Below are 20983 nucleotides of genomic sequence, written 5' to 3'. Positions count from 1 at the left end.
GGAATAGAAATCAGAAATTCACCTAGAAACTGTAGAAACAGGTTCAAAATATGTTAAAAGTGTCAGTGGAGGAAAGAGTTTTGATCAATTGGTTTTGGAAATATTGGTTCATAATTTGGGGATAATTTATATCTTTACCTCAAACATATGAAACCAATTCCAAGTGGCTATACTCCATTAATACATATCTATAACTTGAAGTGGCTCTATCTTTTTAGCATTTCTTACTGCCTTTCTTTACATAACCCAAAGGGAATGAGACTGGCATAAAGCAGGAAGACAAGCATATTGCCAAAACAAATATGCAATACATAAGGTAAATCATCGATATGCATAATACTTTTGGGAAATAAATTCAAAGTTGTGTAAAATGTTGAATTGTAAGAAGAAAATATTTTTTCAATTTCTATAACTTAACCATTATCATATTAGTGTCTATTTTTTACAGTTATTAGTGTGTTTACTCACCTTTCAAATGTTTACTGCCTTGGGTTCTTGAATGTAACAACCACATGAACGCCATAAATGTATCCTTGGGTGGTAGCAAAGTCATGATTGGAATTGAGAGATTTTTCTCTTAAAGTATTTAGAAAGAATTGTTATCAGAATTTTAACTAAATAAAGCAACAGTGTGTGCAGAACAACAATTGGGGGAATGGATATATAACCACTTCTTTAAAAGTTGCTCTGTTTTATGTTTCTATAGTAATTTTATGGTAATTTACTTTTATGACTCACCTCTATTAAATGATTACCATCACAGGGTAGGCTTCCTCTCTTTTCACCTTCTTATTCCTGGTGTCTAATGTAGTATATGGCACCTGTGTGCGCATCAAATATTTGCTGAATAAGTGATGAAAAGGACTGGCTGGATAAGTCAATAAATAAATCAATCTCCATTGCACATTTGGATTAATACTTTTGATAATTATGGGAATATGATTTGGTATGTTATATCCAGAGTTGAATGAGAGCAAATATATTAGAATGATATATTATAATAACCCATCATTAGGTTGATCCATGGTTGGTTTTCTTAAAGACTTAACCCTCATTTTTTCCCTACCACATAAAATGACAATGAGTATATTATTTAAATCTCATTTATTAGAAAGCCAGGTGTCAGAGTTAAGAAATGGTTTGTATTTTATTGGTTAAAGTGATCACACAACCTTCTTTGTTGAAAACCCTTTTGGGGATTGGCATAGTGTATGAGTTGCTGAAACCGACTAGTAGGAAAAATTAGCAAAGTGAATTAAGTTTGTTAATTAAAACAGACTTTTATCTATGCCTGTTATATTGCTAAGTGTTAGATGCCCTCTACTTTAATCTTTAATTTAACTAATAATTCCTTTGGTTCCAAATCACTAAGGCATCACTGACAGTCATAGACTAACGCTGAAAAAGCTTCTCTTCCTTAGTCATTAAACAGATACGAAATTCCATTAATAAGGTGTGACTTTCCCATCCCCTTCAATGAAGAAGCTACGTGTGTCTCTGGGTGTAAAAATGTGTTTGTTGTTTTGGGGAGGATGTTGAAAGCTCTATCTATGCACTGTTAGTTGTTTTGCAAAGTTAGTTTTAGAGTAACTGATACAGAGTTCTACTTTCTCTCTGTTATTCTACAGAAGAGCCGCTTGATTGATCTGTATCTCCTTTAACAGAACAAGGTGTCAGCCACATTTATTAACATTAGTTCCCCTAAAGCATGGATCTATGAATGTGTAACTCTTTTAGATCCCCTCTTCAAGCATTTCTCTTTTTTTCTTTAGCGTACATTTTTTTTAAAAATCCGTAATTATGTATATCACAGTTGTGTGCTATAAATGAATTGGAACATCTTGCTTGCTTTTCTAGATGCCATTCCATTAAATATTCTCTTCTATTCCACTGTTTTGATTATAAGCTTCAGTGACACAGTTTACTTGTGAATTCATCATGAAAACACAATACTGGACCCTGAAATATTAATTTTGGGGGCGTAACCATTAACATAATTCTATATATTTTTTTCCCTTTCTTTCCTATATATCCATCATCATGATGTGTTAACCTCTAATTCCCAATAAGGGCTATGCCCAGAATAGCAAAAAGCAACATATACAGTCTAAGCCTTGTCCTTGTGCTCGACTGACTTATATTCTGTTTTACTCTTGGTATCATTTTTTTGTGTCATTAGGGTTATGCTACATGTCATGTCATACCATGTCATGTCATGTTATACCAGGATTGTTCATATATTAGGATATTGTACTGCTAGCAGACCAACCTTACACATTCAGAGTGTTACTGACCCAGGTTCTTGCACTCTTTAATCAATAGAAATTGATAAGAGGTCAGACAAGAAATTCAGGCAAGGCTTTCTTGGGACTCATGCTACAGCACAAGTAAGTGAAAACAAGTGCCAGGTTCCCTTGCTCGCTCCCTGAGGCGGTGGGGGGGGGGGTCCCTTAAATGGCGTGAGCGTATGGGGTCAGGCTGGAGGAATGGCTTAGGTGGTCTGCCCACCCCCTTGGTGGTGCTGTGTGCAGGAGTCATACACAGTCCCCTGCTTTTGCTCCTGGCACCTCAGAAGTGGCAGTTGGGTTTCAGTCTTTTTGTATCTTATTGTTCATAATTTGCCCCAACTGTGCATGTGCATGTGTGTGTCCCTTATAGTTTCTTTGTATTCTGTTGCTGAAGGAAACTTTTGTCTCAAGAGGAGATATTTAAATAATTTTTCTTAGAAAATTAATTTTTCCTTTACCATTGAATAATTTGGTATAAAATAATTATTGTTGGTGCTCATATAATCATTATAGTAGAATTTTATAAATACCCAAAATCATATAATAGAATTTTTGAAATCTGGTCCTAGAAAGATCACTTTCCCTCTGTGCTCAATTCACTTCACAATTTCTTATCATATCCATCAGGGATATGTGATTTCTCCCACATATTCCTCCTCTTATCTCTCTTTTCTCTTTCCTTATGTAAGTTATTTAAGCTCTGTAAAGGAAGGTGCAATACCAATGATTCAAGAATGTGAGTAGAAAGTTGGTGGGAAGGGTACCTAGAGCTGTAAACCCAGGGCGCCTGTAAACTGTTCAGATTCCATCAAATATCCATTGAGAATTTTGTGTGCAAGCAAGGAGAAGTGGATTTAACTGAGTAGGCCACTATCTAATAATGATGTCTCTGAAAATAGCGAAACAAGTTTACTGCTAATCTTGCTAGTATTGCTTTTGGGAATACCTAGTAGATTAATGAGCCTCTGTTTTGATGACGTAAGGTATATCATGAATATTATCAGTTTTTTTAATCAGTTTTCACTGATCAAATGCTTCTGTTCTAAATAATTGTTGTCGTGTATTTTTCCTTCTTTTGTGTTTAATTATCTGCCTAATGCAAACTTCTTTACCTTCAGACAGAGAAAGGACTATCAAAAGTATGGCAAGAAAGTAAGCAGAACTCTGGTGATCGTTGGCAAAAGGCTGTCATCCTTCTAGGAAAGTTAAGGAATTTTGAAGTCATATTTCAAGGTATCAGAACAAGGGATCTGGGAGGAGGAGCTGCAATTGATGACATTGAATTTGAAAACTGCATGACTGGTAAGTTTCTGGAAAGCACTGCCGTTTGGAAGCACATTTATAATCTAGCCATTTTATCTTTCCTTCATATTTATAAAATGTTCTGCAGTTACGTATTTTGTACATCCGTAAAAATCAATCGAAAGAGATAATTTCATAATGGTTGAACTTAGCTACATGTTAAGAGATAATAGTTTCTCCATCCTTTAATTACACAAGTAATTCCTTCTGCGTCATCCCCTTTCTAACATGCAGCAGTGTTGTCCTTTGAATTAATTTTCAACAAAATTTAAAATGTAAGCCTAATACATACATTTATGTAATTTAATTAATTTTAAATGAATCAGTAAAAAGGGTTAGAAAGCTGGAAGTTAGTGGATATATAAGAAATACATGCAACCAAGTATAATTCAAGCAGAACTTAAATTGAGAGCTCTGCTTAAGGGATTTAAAATGCTACCCTAGCAAGTGAATAGTAACTTGAAAAAATGTGCTATCACTTATCATGCTTCTAAATGTGAAGTATAATTACACTTAGATTTTCTTTACAAAACTACCCAGAAAATGTCAAAAATAATTATAAATACATTTGTACAGTTTCACAGCTGGCACAGTTGCTTTCTGAGGAGTCATTCTATCTGATTTCCAAAATAGTACAGTGTGATATATCCTGCCCATGAAAGATATGCCTTCTGTGGTGTCTTACACTGATTCACTTAGAGGCAAGCCCCTGGGACTGAAGAGCTAAACCTGAATGCTGTTTAATTCTGTTGCTGCTTTCATATTAAAATATCACTACACCAAGGCAGTGCAAAAATGTGACTTTGGTTTTTGGTGCTGTTAAAGCATTTGCTCTCTTTATGACCAGGGCTGGTGAAAAGGATTCTGCTTAGGAGTCAGGCTTTTGGAGTTTGAGTCTCTCCCACACACCCCACCATGTTTCCAGCAAAGGCAGCTGATACGCAGCTACTATATATATATATACATGCATACATACACACACATATACATAGGTACATACATATTACATAAAATCAGAATTCATGCACCCTAGGTGAGCACAGGGGTCACAGAGCTCCAGGTCTCTATGTCAAGCAAAAGACAGGGTTTGGGCTTGGAGATGTTTAGGAGAGGGTTCCTGGACCACAGAAAAGGGGATCTGAAAATATAATCATGAAAATGTATCTTAGAACATGCTTTTTAAACTCTTTTCTAGTAACTTTCCTAGTAATATGCTAAATTTCTATTATAGTTTGTTACTCAACTTATAAATGATTCTGGCAAGTTCAAAAGGAAAAATTCTTCAGAGCTTTTTCTAAGATTTTTAGAAAGAAAGAAGCTTTTATTAAGCAGGAGAGATTCTTTTCCTCTCAAGGGAAGCAGAATGATTCTTGGATGGGCCGATTCAGGACAGAAGAAAAATGAGAGCTATTATCCCAGCTCTGCCAAGTTTCATGTAGAAATGTGGACTATTTCTTTCCCTTCTTCTCTTAAAGTCCTGTGACAATTTACATGATTATAACTCATTTCGTTCAAGTTGATCAAACATTCACCGTACTGACTAATACTTTAATGTCTTATACATTTAGTGATATACTACTTTAAGGCTTTCTTTGTTATAAATAAAAAGGCAAATTTTGGTTAATCTAGTGAATATGGTCAACTGTATGTCGAATATATTTTAGGAAGAAGTAACCATTTTTTAAATAGCCAGCCTGCTACAAATAATGAGGATTTTCAGATTATGTTTTAGTTAAGATAGGAAAAGAAAGTATTTTGCAAAAGTTTAAAAGGCTATGTTTGGAACTAAAAAACAATGATTTTTTTTTGTCCCCCTAGTTTTTATATGCCACTAAAATAGTAGTGTTGTGAAAAATGAGTAACAAGAAAGCAAATTAGAGCATAAGTTACCCTATGTTGTTTTCTAGTATTGCCAACTTGGAAGAGAATGGTATCTGACAAAACCCCTAAACATCAGAGAGGGAGTGTAGAATAGTGGTTAGGAACAAGGTGTCCAGTCAGACTACCTGGACGTGGACTCTGGCTCTGCCACCAACTAGCTTGGGTGAGTTTCTTCATTTCACTTTGCCTCAGTTTCTTCATCAATAAAATGGGGTTGATAAAAATAGCACTTCCATCATACATTTCTGTGAATGTTAAATATGTTAATATATGAGAAGTGCTTAGAATAGTCTTGGCACATAGTAAAATTTATGTATTCCGTTTTATTGTTATATTCCATCATCATTATTATTAACTATGCCATATTTTCAAGTGGTGCTTTATTGCCCCCTATTAGGAAACCAGCTTCAAATCATATGCAAACCGGTCACCATAAAATCTATCATGGAATTGTTGCTGTTCCCCATTCGAGATGAAGAACTTAAAAAATGACAGTGTTTATTTCTCTGTCACATCCTGCCAATCACAATAGAGCACATACTGTATGATACCATTTATATGAAATGCCCAGGATAGCAGATGTGTAGAGACAAAAGTAGATTAGTGGTTACTTAAGGCTAAAGAGCATGGGGTAGGGAGTGACTGCTAATGAATATGGGGTTTCTTTATGGGGTGATGAAAATATTCTAAATTTTTATTGTGATTGTAATACAATTTCATAAGTATACTAAACCCATTAAATTGTAAACTTTATATGGGTGAACTTAATGGTATGTAAATTATACTTCAATTTTTAAAAAGTTTTAAATAATTTTTTTTAAAGTCAAAGCCTAGTTAACAAAGCATATAAGCTATGGAAAACATATGCAACAAAATTAAGTGAAAATACATCCCTATAAAACCCAGTATAAACAGGATCTCTATGCTGTTTATGTCTATAAGAGAGAAGCCAGGAGAATCATGACAGGCCCAACAGATATTCACTGGAAAAATGCAGTCACGTGGTTTGAGAATGACAGGTAAAACTGGGAGGGGTTTCATCCACCTTTAGAATAAGTGGGTCCAAGGGGTCTGTGGTTAGGTCTGTGGGGCTAGAGCAGTCTAGACCCCATGAAAACTCAAATGGATCCATCAGGATTCCTTTCTAGGACAGCAGCCCGCATTCAAAAACAAAACAAAAAATGAACAAACAAATAAAAACATCCCTGAGAGTAGAATCAAAATTGAATAGACTAAATACAGATGAAGGATAGTGAAGACCCACATCAAAGAGTTGGAGGGGAATAGAGCCAGAAAATTTCAAAAAGCAAATCATATTTTTATAGATTTATATAGAATCTATAGACTTATAATCCTTTTTAGGGTCCTAACAGACCATCTCTGAAATTTTTCTTGGACTTTCTGACAACTCTGTAATCTTTGCGTATTTTTTTAGACTTCAGAGTAATGCAGAACAAAGTTTTAAATTGATTAAGAGTGAAAGTGGAGAAGGTAAAGGATATAGATGAGATATATATTTGATGGTTATCTACCTCTCCTGCAAATAAGAAAGCTACTTGAGCATCATATTTATTTTTTACTTTCCATTCAAAAACACATAACTCAGTTTATTAGATAATATTTAGTACATGGCCAACATAAAGCTGGATATATGCTTTTTTTATTTCTTTGCATTCTGAACACATCATGGTGCTATCTTCAATTTACTATCAAATGTATTGTATTTTTCTAAAAAGAAAAATAAAATAAAAGAATAGGCATATCTTTGTCCTGTCCAAAGATACATTAAGAAGCATATCTCCTTTTTGGAAGCAAGTAGCTTATTCATTTTTAAAAAGTGACATTATGAATTCAGTATTTCCTCTTTTTAAATTCAAGTTGATTTAAAGATGATTTGTACAAAAATCTTATAAAATGCAACCACCATTCTATGGAATAGGAAAGTAGAAAGAGAATTCATATAGAGAGGAAAGGAATATTCCATCACTGTAATTTATAAAAGTGCCAATTCTAAATTTAAATGGTTACTCATTTTCAATCAACATTAGTTATTAAGCGCAGTCATTTATTACATACAATCATCCAGCTGATACTTATTGAGTCTACTGTTAATACTAAATAGCATTTATGTCAGCTTTGCAACAAGACCGTTAGGTGCAAATCCTGGTTTATCCTCTTGCTACCTCCTCCATGGTTTTAGGTAAATTATGTAATCTTCCTTTGTCTTATTTTTCTCAGCCGGAAAATGGTAAGAATACTGCTTCCACCTCATAGAACTCTCACAAGGATTAAATCATTTACTTTATACGAAGTACTTTGAAGAATGCATGGTGTACAGAAAGCACTGAATATTTTTGGCTAAAATATAGATGAACAACATTGGCAAAAAACTTGTCATTGTTCTGGGCACAACGCCTTTAAACACATCAACGTTTAAAAGCTTGTTCTGTTCCGTTCACGTGTCCAGCAAGCCTTTATCGCTTGGCTAGTCTGCAGAAAACTCTGTGCAATGAGCTGTGTGCACCTCCTCGGAGCAGGGCTGAAATGCATGTGTCACACAGCGTTTGGCTTTCCTGATTTTTTCCGTTTCCACTTTCCACTGCCCCTTTCTTGACGCCCGGCATTTCCTCCTCTTCCCCGTGTGCCTCTCCCCCGCCACCATGCCTTCTGCTGCCAGGACTGCTCTGTGAACAGTCTCCAAGACACTGGTAAACCCAGGACCTCAGGGTGGGAGCCGATAACATTATAAGACGTTGCCTTTTCCACTGAAAAATCTACAAGGTCCAACTGAATGATGACCAGTTTTCCATTGGGGGAAAAGGAAGAAATAATTCAGGGACTAGCAAATGCTTCCAAAAGTCAATAAAATCTTCTAAGTAGACAGTAGCACAGTAGCTACTCTGTCTGTCTCTAAATTCATACAGAGCAAAGCACATCATGTTCCCCAGATAATCCTAAATGTGAAAGGAAGGAAATACCTTGGGGATAAAGTCAGAGAAGACAGAATCATTATAGTTTCAGATGTTTAGTACATTGTCTTCACACATAACTTGAAAAGACTTTCCTTTTTATTGTAACCCCTTAAAAACTGTATGTATGACTCCTAAGTGTACTGTCAGCAGTAATAGATTTGGAGTGAAAAATAGTGGCTTGATGATAATGATTTCAGTGCAGCATCACTCTGAATTATCTGAACTTGGGAGATCACAAAGCAGTGATTGCTCTATACAGAGTTCACAAATACGTAAATCTATGCACAGAACCCTGTAGGGTGACTTCAAAACTTAGCTTCTTCACTTAGTTTAGATGAAAAGCTGTATTTCTTCTCAACACGTGAGTGTTCCAAGTGCTGCATTTAGGTCTCCCACAATTTTCTTTTAAAGTAAATGTGTGTCAGAAAAGAAAAAAGAAAGGAAAATGATAGTCAGTAGAAAAAATAAATATCTCACCCTAATGAAGTAATTAAAAGTGACTTTTATTTTTAATAACTAACGGATAGATAATATGTAGTGCGTATAATGTAAGGGTACATAAATGATGGATGAATGGGTGGATGGATGGATGGATAGATAGATGGACAAATAGATGGGCAGACAGATGGGTTAATAGAAAACGTTTGTTCAAATCTTGTTATATGTGTGAAAATTCAGAACAGAGCCTTCATTGAGTCACATTCTGCCGGCAGATGCAGACAGTAAGCAAAGTAATGTGTAATACTGTGTCATGTAGTGTTAGGTGCAGTGAATGATACAGGGAGAAAGTGAGGCAGAATTATTACCCTGATTAGTCAGAAACAGTCTCTGAAAGTTACAGTTGAGCAAAGGCTTAAATGTACTAAGAGGCAACCACGCAAATGCCCTGAAAAAAGCACTCCAGGTCTCGGGACAAGCAAGGCAGACTTACTAGGAGGGAGCGTTTTGCTGAAGCAGAAGAAAGTAAGGGTGGGGAGATGGCAGGGGGCCTCATCATGCAGAACTTTGTCATTAGAAACACCTGCTCTGTACTAGCGATCATCTCACAGCACAGTGGGTAAGCAAGCAGACTCTGGAGTCAGCCTTCCTGGGTTTAAATCCTGTCTCTGCCACTTAGCTGCTGTGTGACCTTGAATAAGTGCTTATCAGCTCTTTACCTCAGTTTCTTTATGGCAGTAAAAATCGAACCTACTTTATAGGGTAATTGTGAGGATTTAACAAGTTAATATATGCCAAGAGCTTTGAACAGTAACTCTCTTCGTAGTAACTACTCAGTAAATGTTAGACATGATTATTATTGAAATCCTCACTGTCATGTTTAATTTAATCTTCATTACAACTCTGGAAAATTGAGGGATCCAGAGGTTACACTAAATACCAGCCAACTTGATTTCTTTACTGATGCTTGATGGCACAGAAACAGCCATATTTAGCCATAACAGCATAGGATACTACTAAAATCATCATGAGTACTGTGGCGTAAAAGCAATCAGAAAACACCTGCCACATCTAGTTTGCCAGTAGTTTCAAATGCTCTTGAAAGAAAGCAGGCGATATCAGACATATCACTTGTACTCCTAACAATGATGTGTTTTAGTAACACTAGTTGAAATATTTTAAACGTGGTAAATCCTGTTTTTTAAAAATTTAATGTTCAGCCAGTCTTCATTGTTACATACTTGTTTTATTTTGGATTCAGAAAGTTTTTCAGTAAGAGGAGGGAGGGAAAATAAAACAGACTTTATGAACGAATGTTATAGGACTTATGAGATCCAGTTCACAGCAGTTTCTTTCTTTATCTGATTATATATAACTATTTTTGTTCTAGGTTTTCTTATACACCTTTTGTACATAAGGCTAAAAATTTCTGCCAAGAATTGATGTAATTTGTTAAATATATTCTGTATGTCAGAGCCAATTCATATCTTTAAATTAAACCTGATACTTTCTGTGAAACTTTATCTGTTGGCTGGTGAAATGCCCAGTGGTTCTCAAATAGTCCTGAAAAAGACGATGAAAAAGTAGTCTTTACTTGAAGTAACTACTTTACATTTCTGCAAATATCTTTTCTTGATTAACAAAAAGTATCAAAGTCATGCTTAAAGATATTTCATTATAATAAATATATATCCTGATTATATTCTTCTCCCAACTTACGTATCAGTATCAATAAGATATCCATCCATACATAAATGCATCTTTACTAAGTATATACCGTATATTATGCAGAAATTAAGCATTTTGACTTTTCAGTCAAAGAAAGGTAGCTAATTTTTATTGATTCAAAAGTTTAATTCTTTATCAAAAGGGAAGAATGGTGATCTCAATTCACTGATTTATAAACAAATTACTACAAAATATTTAAACCTACCATTGTACGTTATAGAGATATTTACTATTTTCGAAATATCCATTTTCTCCCCCATGTGTCCCAGACCCTTTCAGGTAGGTAGATCTGTGTAAAAAAGCTCTGGCCAGAGTGCTGTGAGGAAGTGAGGTGTGTCACTTCCAGGTTGAAGCATTTCCAAGCTGGTGTACAACCCACCTGGTCTCCCTTCTGCTGCTGTGGTAGAGGACACCTCATTTTCCAGGTGATGTGTCTACATCTGCCTGGTCCCCTTGAGTCTGTAGAGGAAAGTCCCTCTGCCAACTTGTTTTAGACATATATAGCAAATGACCCAAAAAATGGTGTTTTTGAGATATGGAGATTATTTTTTAAGTGTCTTATAATCTAGTCAGATCTAACTAACACACCGTGCAATTTCCTACCTTAAATAGAAGAATATTATTTACAGTTAGGGCTATGATATAAAAAATATATGTACCCTTCAGTTTCTAATACTCCAAATATGTTAAGAAAGAACATCTAACAGCATCCCTGGCTGCAGTCTTACGGGGAAAATAGTCAGAAAATGAAGTCCACAGTAAGCAAAATTCAAAACCAATAAGTAGAGAGAGTCCTTGTGGCATCAACCCTCTCCTTCCGGTCATTGACAGCTGTAGCCCTCACTTTGCTTTACTGCTTGAATTGATTTGAGCCAGGCCTCAGGGGAGAGACTTCCTTGTCATGGTCAACCAACAACATTGCTCTTCATTAAGCCTGAGAGCCACGTTATTTGCTTCTCATAAAATCAGGGAATAGATTCTTATTCCTGGTTCCATGACCATATTTTAGACAATAGAACTAAGTAATTGAGTTTATTATATCTTTAATCGCTATTTTTAATTAAAAAATCAAAACCATGAATGGATCTAATTAATGTTGTGTTCAAGGCAATCATTATTATATACCTAGAAAATATCAGATATTACTTTATCTTTCAATAATCTTGATAAAATTAGCATTTCAATGTCAAAAGGTCTACATTTAAAGGTGTAACTGTAATCATATCATAGTGATAAACTGAATATTATAATTAATGTGATTATACTTGATTATAATCAAGCACAATGATATAACTTGGCTCGCTCATAATATTAAGAAAATATAATTACTTGAACATACGTTTTAGTAAGCCTTAAATAGCCCTTGAAATGTCCCTAGGTTCAAATGAAGGCTACTGTAAAGCTGAATCCTAACATTATCCTCTATTCATGCAATTTCTAAGTAGAATTTGTTTCAATTACAATGAACATTTCCCCACTTAATATCTAGGTCAGTAAGACCATTACATAGAAAATTTGTGACAATATGGCATTTCAATTTTTACTGAATTATGTTTTATTAATTATTTTCTAATCAAAATGAATATTAATGTTTATCAATGAGACTTCCATTTTACACTGATATAGATATACTTTTTTCATTACACTATTGAAAGATAAACTCTTCAGTCCTGAAACAAATGTGTATATATATATATATATATATATATATATATATATATATATATATATAGGATATACAAGCTACAGGTGGTACTCAAAATAAGTAGATGTGGAACTCAATAAATTTATATCCAGGTGGTTCAAACATAAATAGGTTTCAACTAAATCCACAGGTATTTATACATGCACAAATATTAGGCCAGGGCCAGAAACCAATTTTTTGTCTATTTGATGAAACACACACGCACATACATATACACAGAGGCATGCATGAGTTTCTAAAAAGTCTCCTATTTTGAATGATCACATAAAAGGGCTTATGGGAAAACAGGATTAGGTCAAACCACTATAAGCATAGATAACTGAGTTATATAGCACTAGCATAAACAAAAGCAACCATAATAAAAATACAGGCACAGTTTAAAGCATTTTAAAATCCTAATAAATAGAGGAACTTTTCAGCAAATGTGCTACTTTACCTAAAAAGGTGGGTAGGGTACGATGCAAGGAATCTTGATGAAAGGGTGGTATAAAAAAGAGTTTAAGACCGTTGAATTATGGAGACATGGGAAGAGTGACAAAAGACCAGGAAAAATTTTCAAAAACATACAACAAATAAGCATTTCCAAGAGAGCATGTGGAGAAACAGAGAAAAGAAAGACGGGGTGAGGTGCATACTCAACAGCCCGTCATTCTTCTGTGGCTCTCCGGCTCAGCTGTGTTAGTGTCCTTCCCTCTCATCTGCTATGCCTTGGAGGCACAAGACATTACTCTAGAGGGAAGAATCATGCAGGCATCGACACAAATTCTGTGTTGTATTGACTTAATTCCTTTACTAATTAGTTGCATACAAACTTCACTGTCTTACAGACCTGCGTAGCATACGTGAACTTCAAGACAATAGAAGGAAACTAATAAATATTGAACACCTACCATTGTGGGTGACATCATGAAACTAGACCCAGCACATCTCTTTTAAGAAGGGAATAAAGATGTTTAATACAGAAGGGGTTCTTGAGGGATTTGAGCAAAATGAGTCACACAAATTGTTTGGAAAGTTGCCTCAGAGGAACTGGGAAATACAGTTTTAAACTGTTGATTAAAAGGTCAGGAAGGAGCTCAGCAAAAAAAAAAAAAAAAGTGTGGTTTGGATTTCTTTCCACTCATTTACTTTTTGACCTTTCAGTCTTTGTACATCCTCATGATCATTTCTGGGAAACCTCTAGTTTAATCATTTCTAGTTTAATTGCCAGTAGCGTCAAACATAAAGAGTTTATTTAAGGGTGTGAGGAACCTCAGGAAACCCGAGCTCAGGGGTGCAGTTCAACTTCAGGAAGGTTCTAAAACCAGGGATTGAAAAGAGGGAACTTGAGCTGTGATCTTTCTGTGCCTCTTGTCTCTTTTAATTGCTTCCCTCTACACATCTGTTTCGGGCCCCTCTCTGTGGAACCAGCTTTCTATGCTTCACCATACATAGGCAGAAAATGTGACTACACTGCAGGATTCAAGAGCCTCAAAACGCTGTTGCCAAAACCCACTAGTTATATTTCTAAATTCTCTGGTAGGTGATTACAATTGACCTATCTTGGGTCAAACAGCCATCTTCAGACTAGTTAACTAGTCTGATGTCAGGGATATGTACCAACATGCCTACTGAGCTCCCACCTTGGTGACCATATGGATGAGGGGATGAGAGGGAGTCATCAGATGAAGGGAGTGGGGTAAACAAGTCCCCTCTAGACTCACTGAACACGTATTCTTAGAATAGTATTCATTCAACAAGTACAATACCTCCACAAATAAGTACACAGATGAGTTGGTTATTCCAATAGATGGCTGGTCTAATGGAGTAGGTAAAAAGTAATAAATTGTGCTAGAGTATTGCAATAGAAATAGAGAGGGGAAGATGGCTGAATGAACTAGTGGGGGGAGACACTAGCTCAGGATGGATGCCTGTCAAGCTCCCAGCTGGCAGGAAAAAATGAAGCTAGGAGAAAACAGCAAAGGGCACACACCAACTGTCCTTTAAAAGGTTTCCTTGAAGCTATTGCACATCAATCCCACCTATAACTAATTAGCCAAAATTTTGTTGCATGGTCAAACTGGAAGGAAATCTATGAAATGTGTTTATTCAAAACTAAGGATGAGGAAGGAAATGAACATTTGTTTAGAGAATGACTAGCCTACCACCAGTTCCTACTAGGTAATATCCCAGCCTAAGGGTATACAAAATTATGACTTTAATATATATTGTCAATAAGAATGATTATTAAGGGCTTCCCTGGTGGCGCAGTGGCTGAGAGTCCACCTGTCGATGCGGGGGACACGGGTTCGTGCCCCGGTCTGGGAAGATCCCACATGCTGCGGAGCGGCTGGGTCCGTGAGCCATGGCCGCTGAGCCTGCGCGTCCGGAGCCTGTGCTCCGCAACGGGAGGGGCCGCAGCAGTGAGAGGCCCGCGTACCGCAAAAAAAAAAAAAAAAAAAAGAATGATTATTAAAATGTAAATTTCCACTGGCAACCCTTCATCCACTGTTGTTTGCTGTTTCTTCACATGCCACCCGTTAAGGTTGCTTATTGCTTCCTTCTCCTCAGCCTTTGGCTATGTTCACCTGTCTCCATAATTCAACACCTTGAACCTTTCTTAAACCCCCATCTCTTCCATCAAGATTGCTTTCCCTTTTTAGTTTAGATAAATTAATTTATCTATTTCTTTAAATCCTGCTCAACATTGGTTTTCATTCGATTTCTTCAAGAAGTTTTTTTTCTAATTTAGTAGATGAAATGATATAGCATTTTAATTTACATATGTGGTTAATAATGCAGTTAAATCTCTTTCTTTAAACCAGTAAGCCTGTTGTTGATCATTCACATTTCATCTTTTGAGAACTGCCCATTCATTTCCTTGTCAAAAATTTCTGTTGAGCTGTTTGCTTCTTGTATTGATTTGGACACGCTTTTTCTTCACTAATTATATAAACAATCTTTTATAAGATATATTTTAAGTATGCTTTTCTTGCTTTTTATTGTCCTTTGATATTGTTTATGGTACTTTTGATGAAAACATCCTCATCCAATTTATTTAATCTAATTTAATCAAGATTTTACTTTATAAGTTTGCTTTGTTGTTTAGCTTAAGAAACACCCTCAGATTAAATACTCTTCATGTTTCTTTCTGTTTTCCATCTTTACATTTTGGTGCTTATATTTAAATGTTCTTGAACCATACTACTTCATCACCACATATATTTTTATTAACTTTAATTATGCTTTTTATTTTTGGTTATTCCTTCTTCCCAAGTGTTCTACCAAAAAGAAAAGTCACTGTAAGATTGTTTGTTTGTTTGTTTGTTTGCTTTTTCCTTTGCAACATGCTGGTACATTTTACTTTCCTAGTATTGTAATCTACTCTTTTCTTTTTTAATCTGTTGTACTTTGCACTGAGGGAACACCCTACATTCATTTCAGTTTTTTAGTTCTTAGTGGTTAATTAGAATTCTCTTAATTGTCCCAATCTAATGGAAATTAAAATGTGGAATTAGGTGATTATCCTGATTATCAAAGACTCATGGGAATTCATTTGGAAGGGTGATGCTTTCATTTTCTTAATTGCTTTAAATATAAGCATAGCCCAAAGTATTAAAAGGGTCTTTTAATCTATAAAAAGCTAAATGTGTTGGTTGAACTAATGAATAAAATAAAAATATGAAAGTATTAATAATTTTATTATTCATTAATTGATTTTTTACTCTTGTTAATATATTTCTAGGTCATTTTAGTGTGTTATTTTATGCCTAGATATATTTTTATGGGTTGAATCATTGAAAGTTATCTCATGTATTAAATATTATAAACACGTTGAAATGAAGTTTAGTGGAACACAGCTTTCTTTGAGCATTGGATGCGATTGCCCAATACGTTATGCAGTGTCTGAAAGAGATCATGAGAACATAACATATGCTCAGTAAAGCATATGGAGGCCTTCAAAAAGGCATAAAACATAGCCCCAGTGTTTAGATGATCTGAAAAATTTAGAATCTCCAACTTTCCAGGATTGGTCAACCTCTTTCTCTCTCTCTCTCTCTTTTCCCCCACTCTTTCTTTTTTTCTTTTTCTTTCTTTTTTTTAACCATGTTTACTTCCTATTGTGAAATGCATCAGTGTTTGTGGCCCTTAGCTCTGGCCTCACACCAAAATCTCTTGGGGAGCTTAAAAGAATATCTCTTCCCAGGCCCCATTCCAAACCAATTAAATCATTATCTCTGGATGTGAGTTCCAGGCATCCATAATTTTTAAAGCTTCAGATAATTCTAATGTGCAGCCAGCTATATGAGCCCTTATTATACATATAAAAGTGTAGTTTAAATGTGTATTTTTAGCTTAATATTAAAATAAAATGATTCCCCCAAGTTACTCTACAGAAATTATGCATATACCTGTACTTCAGAAATCCTTATACGCACTTCTCCTATCATATATTTTTCTGCTAGAGGAAATCATTACCCTGCGTTTTATGATAATCATCTTCTTGAATTTAATTTTAGTTTTGGCATAACTATATTCCTAAATAATATTATTTAATTTTGTCCAGTTTCATACTTCATGTAAATAGTCATACCGTAAAATTGTATGTATTTTTGGTGACTTGCTTCTTTTTTAGCTAAAGTTTTTTTGAGATTCTTCACTATGCATGAAACTGTGACTCATTCATTACCTCAATTTTATGTATTTATGAATGAATATTCCTAGAATAAGACAGAATTTAGTTCTATTTCTAATTTTTGCTTTTACTGAAATAAGTGCTAAGAAACCATATTCACATAAGATTGTGATGTTTGTTAAGATTGAATTTTGTTACAGCATCGTCCTTCAAGTGCTTGAACTGGATTGCCAAAAATATAAGTCAAAAATCACAATATTTTATAATCAAAAATTATTTTTTGATCTAGCATCTGAAAACTAAGTCACTGTTCAAATTTTTGGAAGCGATAAGTTAGAAACCACTTGACTTATAAAAGCATTTTTTACAATATAGTCAGTAGAATTATTCATTCTCTCAATTTCTGGGAATAATATCCAAGAATGATTTACCTAACAAGACTTAAAAAGACACTATTAGTAATCCTTTTTACTCTTCCATTTAGTGGCTCCTTTTTTAACATAATATACTCAAAGATATGAGAAATTTGAAACAAATAATATACCTTTGTCAATTATTTGTGATAAAATAAGTTTATTCACCACATGATTCAAGCATACTTTACATGTTACTAAACAACCAGTGGGTCACTGAAAAAATCAAAGAGGAAATTAAAAAAAAAAACAAAAACTGGAGACAAATGAAAATGGAAACACAACAATCCAGGATCTATGAGACACAGCAAAAGCAGTTCCAGGAAGGACATTTATAACAATACAGACCTACCTCAAGAAACAAGAAAATTCTCAAGTAAACAATCTAACCATACATTTAAGAAAACTAGAAAAAGAAGAATAAACAAAACCTAAAGTTAGTAGAAATAATAGAGATCAGAAATAGATGAAATAGGAACTAAAAAAAAAAAAGATCAATGAAACTAACAGCTGGTTCTTTGAAAAGATAAATAAAATTGTTAAATCTTTAGCCAGACTCATCAAGAAAAAAGAAAGAGCACCCAAATTAATAAAATCAGAAATGGGGACTTCCCTGGTGACACAGTGTTTAAGAATCCACCTGCCAATGCAGGGGACATGGGTTCCAGCCCTGGTCTGGGAAGATCCCACATGCTGTGGAGCATCTAAGCCCATGTGCCACAGCTACTGAGCCTGCATGCCACAACTACTGAAGCTCGCGTGCCTAGAGCCCGAGCTCTGCAACAAGAGCAGCTACTGCAATGAGAAACCTGCACACTGCAGAGTAGCCCCCGCTTACCACTACTAGAGAAAGCCCACACACAGCAATGAAGACCCAAAACAGCCAAAAATAAATAAATAAATAAATAAATTTATTTATTTAAATAAATAAATAAAATCAGAAATGAAAGAGAAGTTACAACCAGCACCATAGAAATACAAATGATCATAAGAGAGTACTATGAGCAATTAAACTCCAATGAAATGGATAACCTAGAGGAAATGGATAAATTCCTTAAAACATACTGAATCAGGAAGAAAAAGGAAATATGAATAGGTCAGTTACCAGTAATAAAGTTGAATCAGTAATAAAAAACAACAACAACAAAAGTACATGAAAAGATGGCTTCACAGGTGAGTTCTACCAAACTTTTAAGAAGACATAACACCTTTTCTTCTCAAACTATTCAAAAAAAATAATTGAAGAGGAAGGAATGCTTTCAAACTCATTTTAAGAAACCAGTATCACCCTGATACCAAAGCCAGACAAAGACATCACACAAAAAGAAAATTACAGTCTAATATCATTGATGAATATAGACACAAAAATCCTCAACAAAATATTAGCAAACTGAATTCAGCAACACAGTAAAAGGATTATACACCATGATTAAGTGGGATTCGTTCCAGTGATGCCAGGATGTTTCAGTATCACAAATCAAGCAATGTGATACACTACATTAACAAATAAAGGAAAAAAAATCATACGATCATCTCAATAGGTGCAGAAAAACTTGAGACAAAATTCAAAACAGTTCTCATTTTCAAACCAGCGGGTGTTCCTCATAATAAGCCTGAGTATATTTTTAAAATGTACATAAGTGTGTAAATACCCTCACGAGAGCTGTCCCACTTCTAGATGCAATAATTGCTGGATATTAATTTATCCCTTATTCCTTATATATCTCTTCTAAAACTATGAAAGTTTAATATCCTAATATCCAATAGTATTTTCCATTTTAATGGCAATATCCTAAATCAAGGTTAAATGTTTTTGGCAATCCAAAGCTTGTTTGTCAGTAAAAATGTTCCCAAATTTAAGCAGAGGATAAAGTCAGGCTCTGCCATAATACCTGCTCTTAGAACTGCCTATCAGTAGACAATCAGCAAATATTTTTAATTTTTAAAAACATTGTGGCAATATACACAGAACATAAAATTGACCAGCTTAATACTTTTTAAGTGTACAATTCAGTAACATTAAGTATATTTACATTGTTGTACAGCCATCACCAACATCCATCCAAGAAATCTTTTCATCTTGCAAAACTGAAACTCTGTACCCATTAAACAGTAACTCCCCAGTTTCTCCTGCCCTCAGCCCCTGGCAAGCACCATTCTACCTTCTTTCTCTGTGAATTTGACTACTCTCTTTTCCTTATACAAGTGGACTCATAAGAGTATTTGTTCTTTTGTGACTGGCTTACTTTGCTTAGCATAATATCCTCAAAGTTCATCCATGTTGTACCATATATCAGAATTTTCCTCCTTTTTAAGGCTGAGTAATATTCCATTATATGTATATACCACTTTTTGTTTATCCATTCATCTGTCAGTAGACACTTGGGGGATTCCCCTGGCGGTCCGGTGGTTAAGACTTTGCCTTCTAATGCAGGGGGTGCAGGTTTGATCCCTGGTCAGAGAGCTAAGATCCCACATGCCTCACGGCCAAAAAAAAACAAAACATAAAGCAGAAGCAACATTGTAACACATTTAATAAAGACTTTAAAAGTGGTCCACATCCAAAAAATCTTTAAAAGAAAAAGATAGACACTTGGTTTGCTTCCACCTTTTGGCTATAGTGAATAATGCCACTATGAACATGGGTGTGCAAATATCTGTTCTTGTTCCTGCTTTCAATTATTTTATGTATATGTTCAGAAGTGGAGTTGCTGGATCATATTGTAATTCTCTTTTTAATTTTTTGAGGGCCAACTCAATATTATTTATGGTGACTACACTATTTTACATTCCTGCCAACACTACACAAGCATTCCAGTTTCTCCACATTCTCACCAAAACTTGTTATTTTCTGGAGTTTTTTGTCTCTGGGGTTTTAAAAAATATAGTAGCCATTCTAATGGGTGTAAAGTCACACCTCATTTTGGTTTTGATTTGCATTTCCTTCTTTTGCATTAGTGATGGTGAGCATCTTTTCAAGTGCTTCTTGGCCATTTGTATATCTTTTTTGGAGGAATATCTTTCAAGTCCTGTGTCCATGTTATTTGGTGTTTTTGCTGTTGAATTTTAAGCAAATACTTTTAAAAAGAGTAAAGGAATGAATATGAGCAATAAGGGCACCCTTCTGCTTAGTCATTGAGCAGCTATATCAGAAAAAATAAACAGATGTAAATACAAATATATAAACATTTATAAAAATACCTTATTCCCAATCTAAGTCCAAATATACTTGTGCAAAAGTGTCTAAATTTCAACAAGCTTTTCTTCGCTTGTTGTAATCTCAGTAGTAACATAACCTTTCTTTGCTCTAAGGCATAGAATTATTTTAATCTATCATGATTTTTTTTTTTTTGTGGTACGCGGGCCTCTCACTGTTGTGGCCTCTCCCGTTGCGGAGCACAGGCTCCGGATGCACAGGCTCAGCGGCCATGGCTCACGGGCCCAGCCGCTCCGCAGCATGTGGGATCTTCCCGGACCGGGGCACGAACCCGTGTCCCCTGCATCGGCAGGCGGACTCTCAACCACTGCGCCACCAGGGAAGCCCCTCTATCATGATTTTTGATGCACTCTGTTGAACAATGGCTTCTGCCATCACATTCATTCATGAAGCACAGTGATGTCATTACAGGGAATCAACCTTC

The 20983-nt window shown here is 35.2% G+C and overlaps 1 protein-coding gene across 1 annotated transcript in view; it reads left to right on the top strand.

Annotated features, from left to right (window-relative positions):
• MALRD1 (MAM and LDL receptor class A domain containing 1) overlaps positions 1-20983 on the top strand; it is a 579678-nt gene that overhangs the window by 363091 nt on the left and 195604 nt on the right. Inside the window, exon 29 of the mRNA XM_029239293.1 lies at positions 3407-3590. Coding sequence (XP_029095126.1) covers positions 3407-3590 — 184 coding nt within the window. The remainder of the gene's footprint in view (positions 1-3406; positions 3591-20983) is intronic.

This window comes from Monodon monoceros, unplaced genomic scaffold, assembly GCF_005190385.1.
Source record: "Monodon monoceros isolate NGI ecotype Baffin Bay Population unplaced genomic scaffold, NGI_Narwhal_1 Super_Scaffold_21, whole genome shotgun sequence".
NCBI classification, from domain to species: domain Eukaryota; kingdom Metazoa; phylum Chordata; class Mammalia; order Artiodactyla; family Monodontidae; genus Monodon; species Monodon monoceros.
This window is presented reverse-complemented; position numbering and strand designations above follow the sequence as displayed.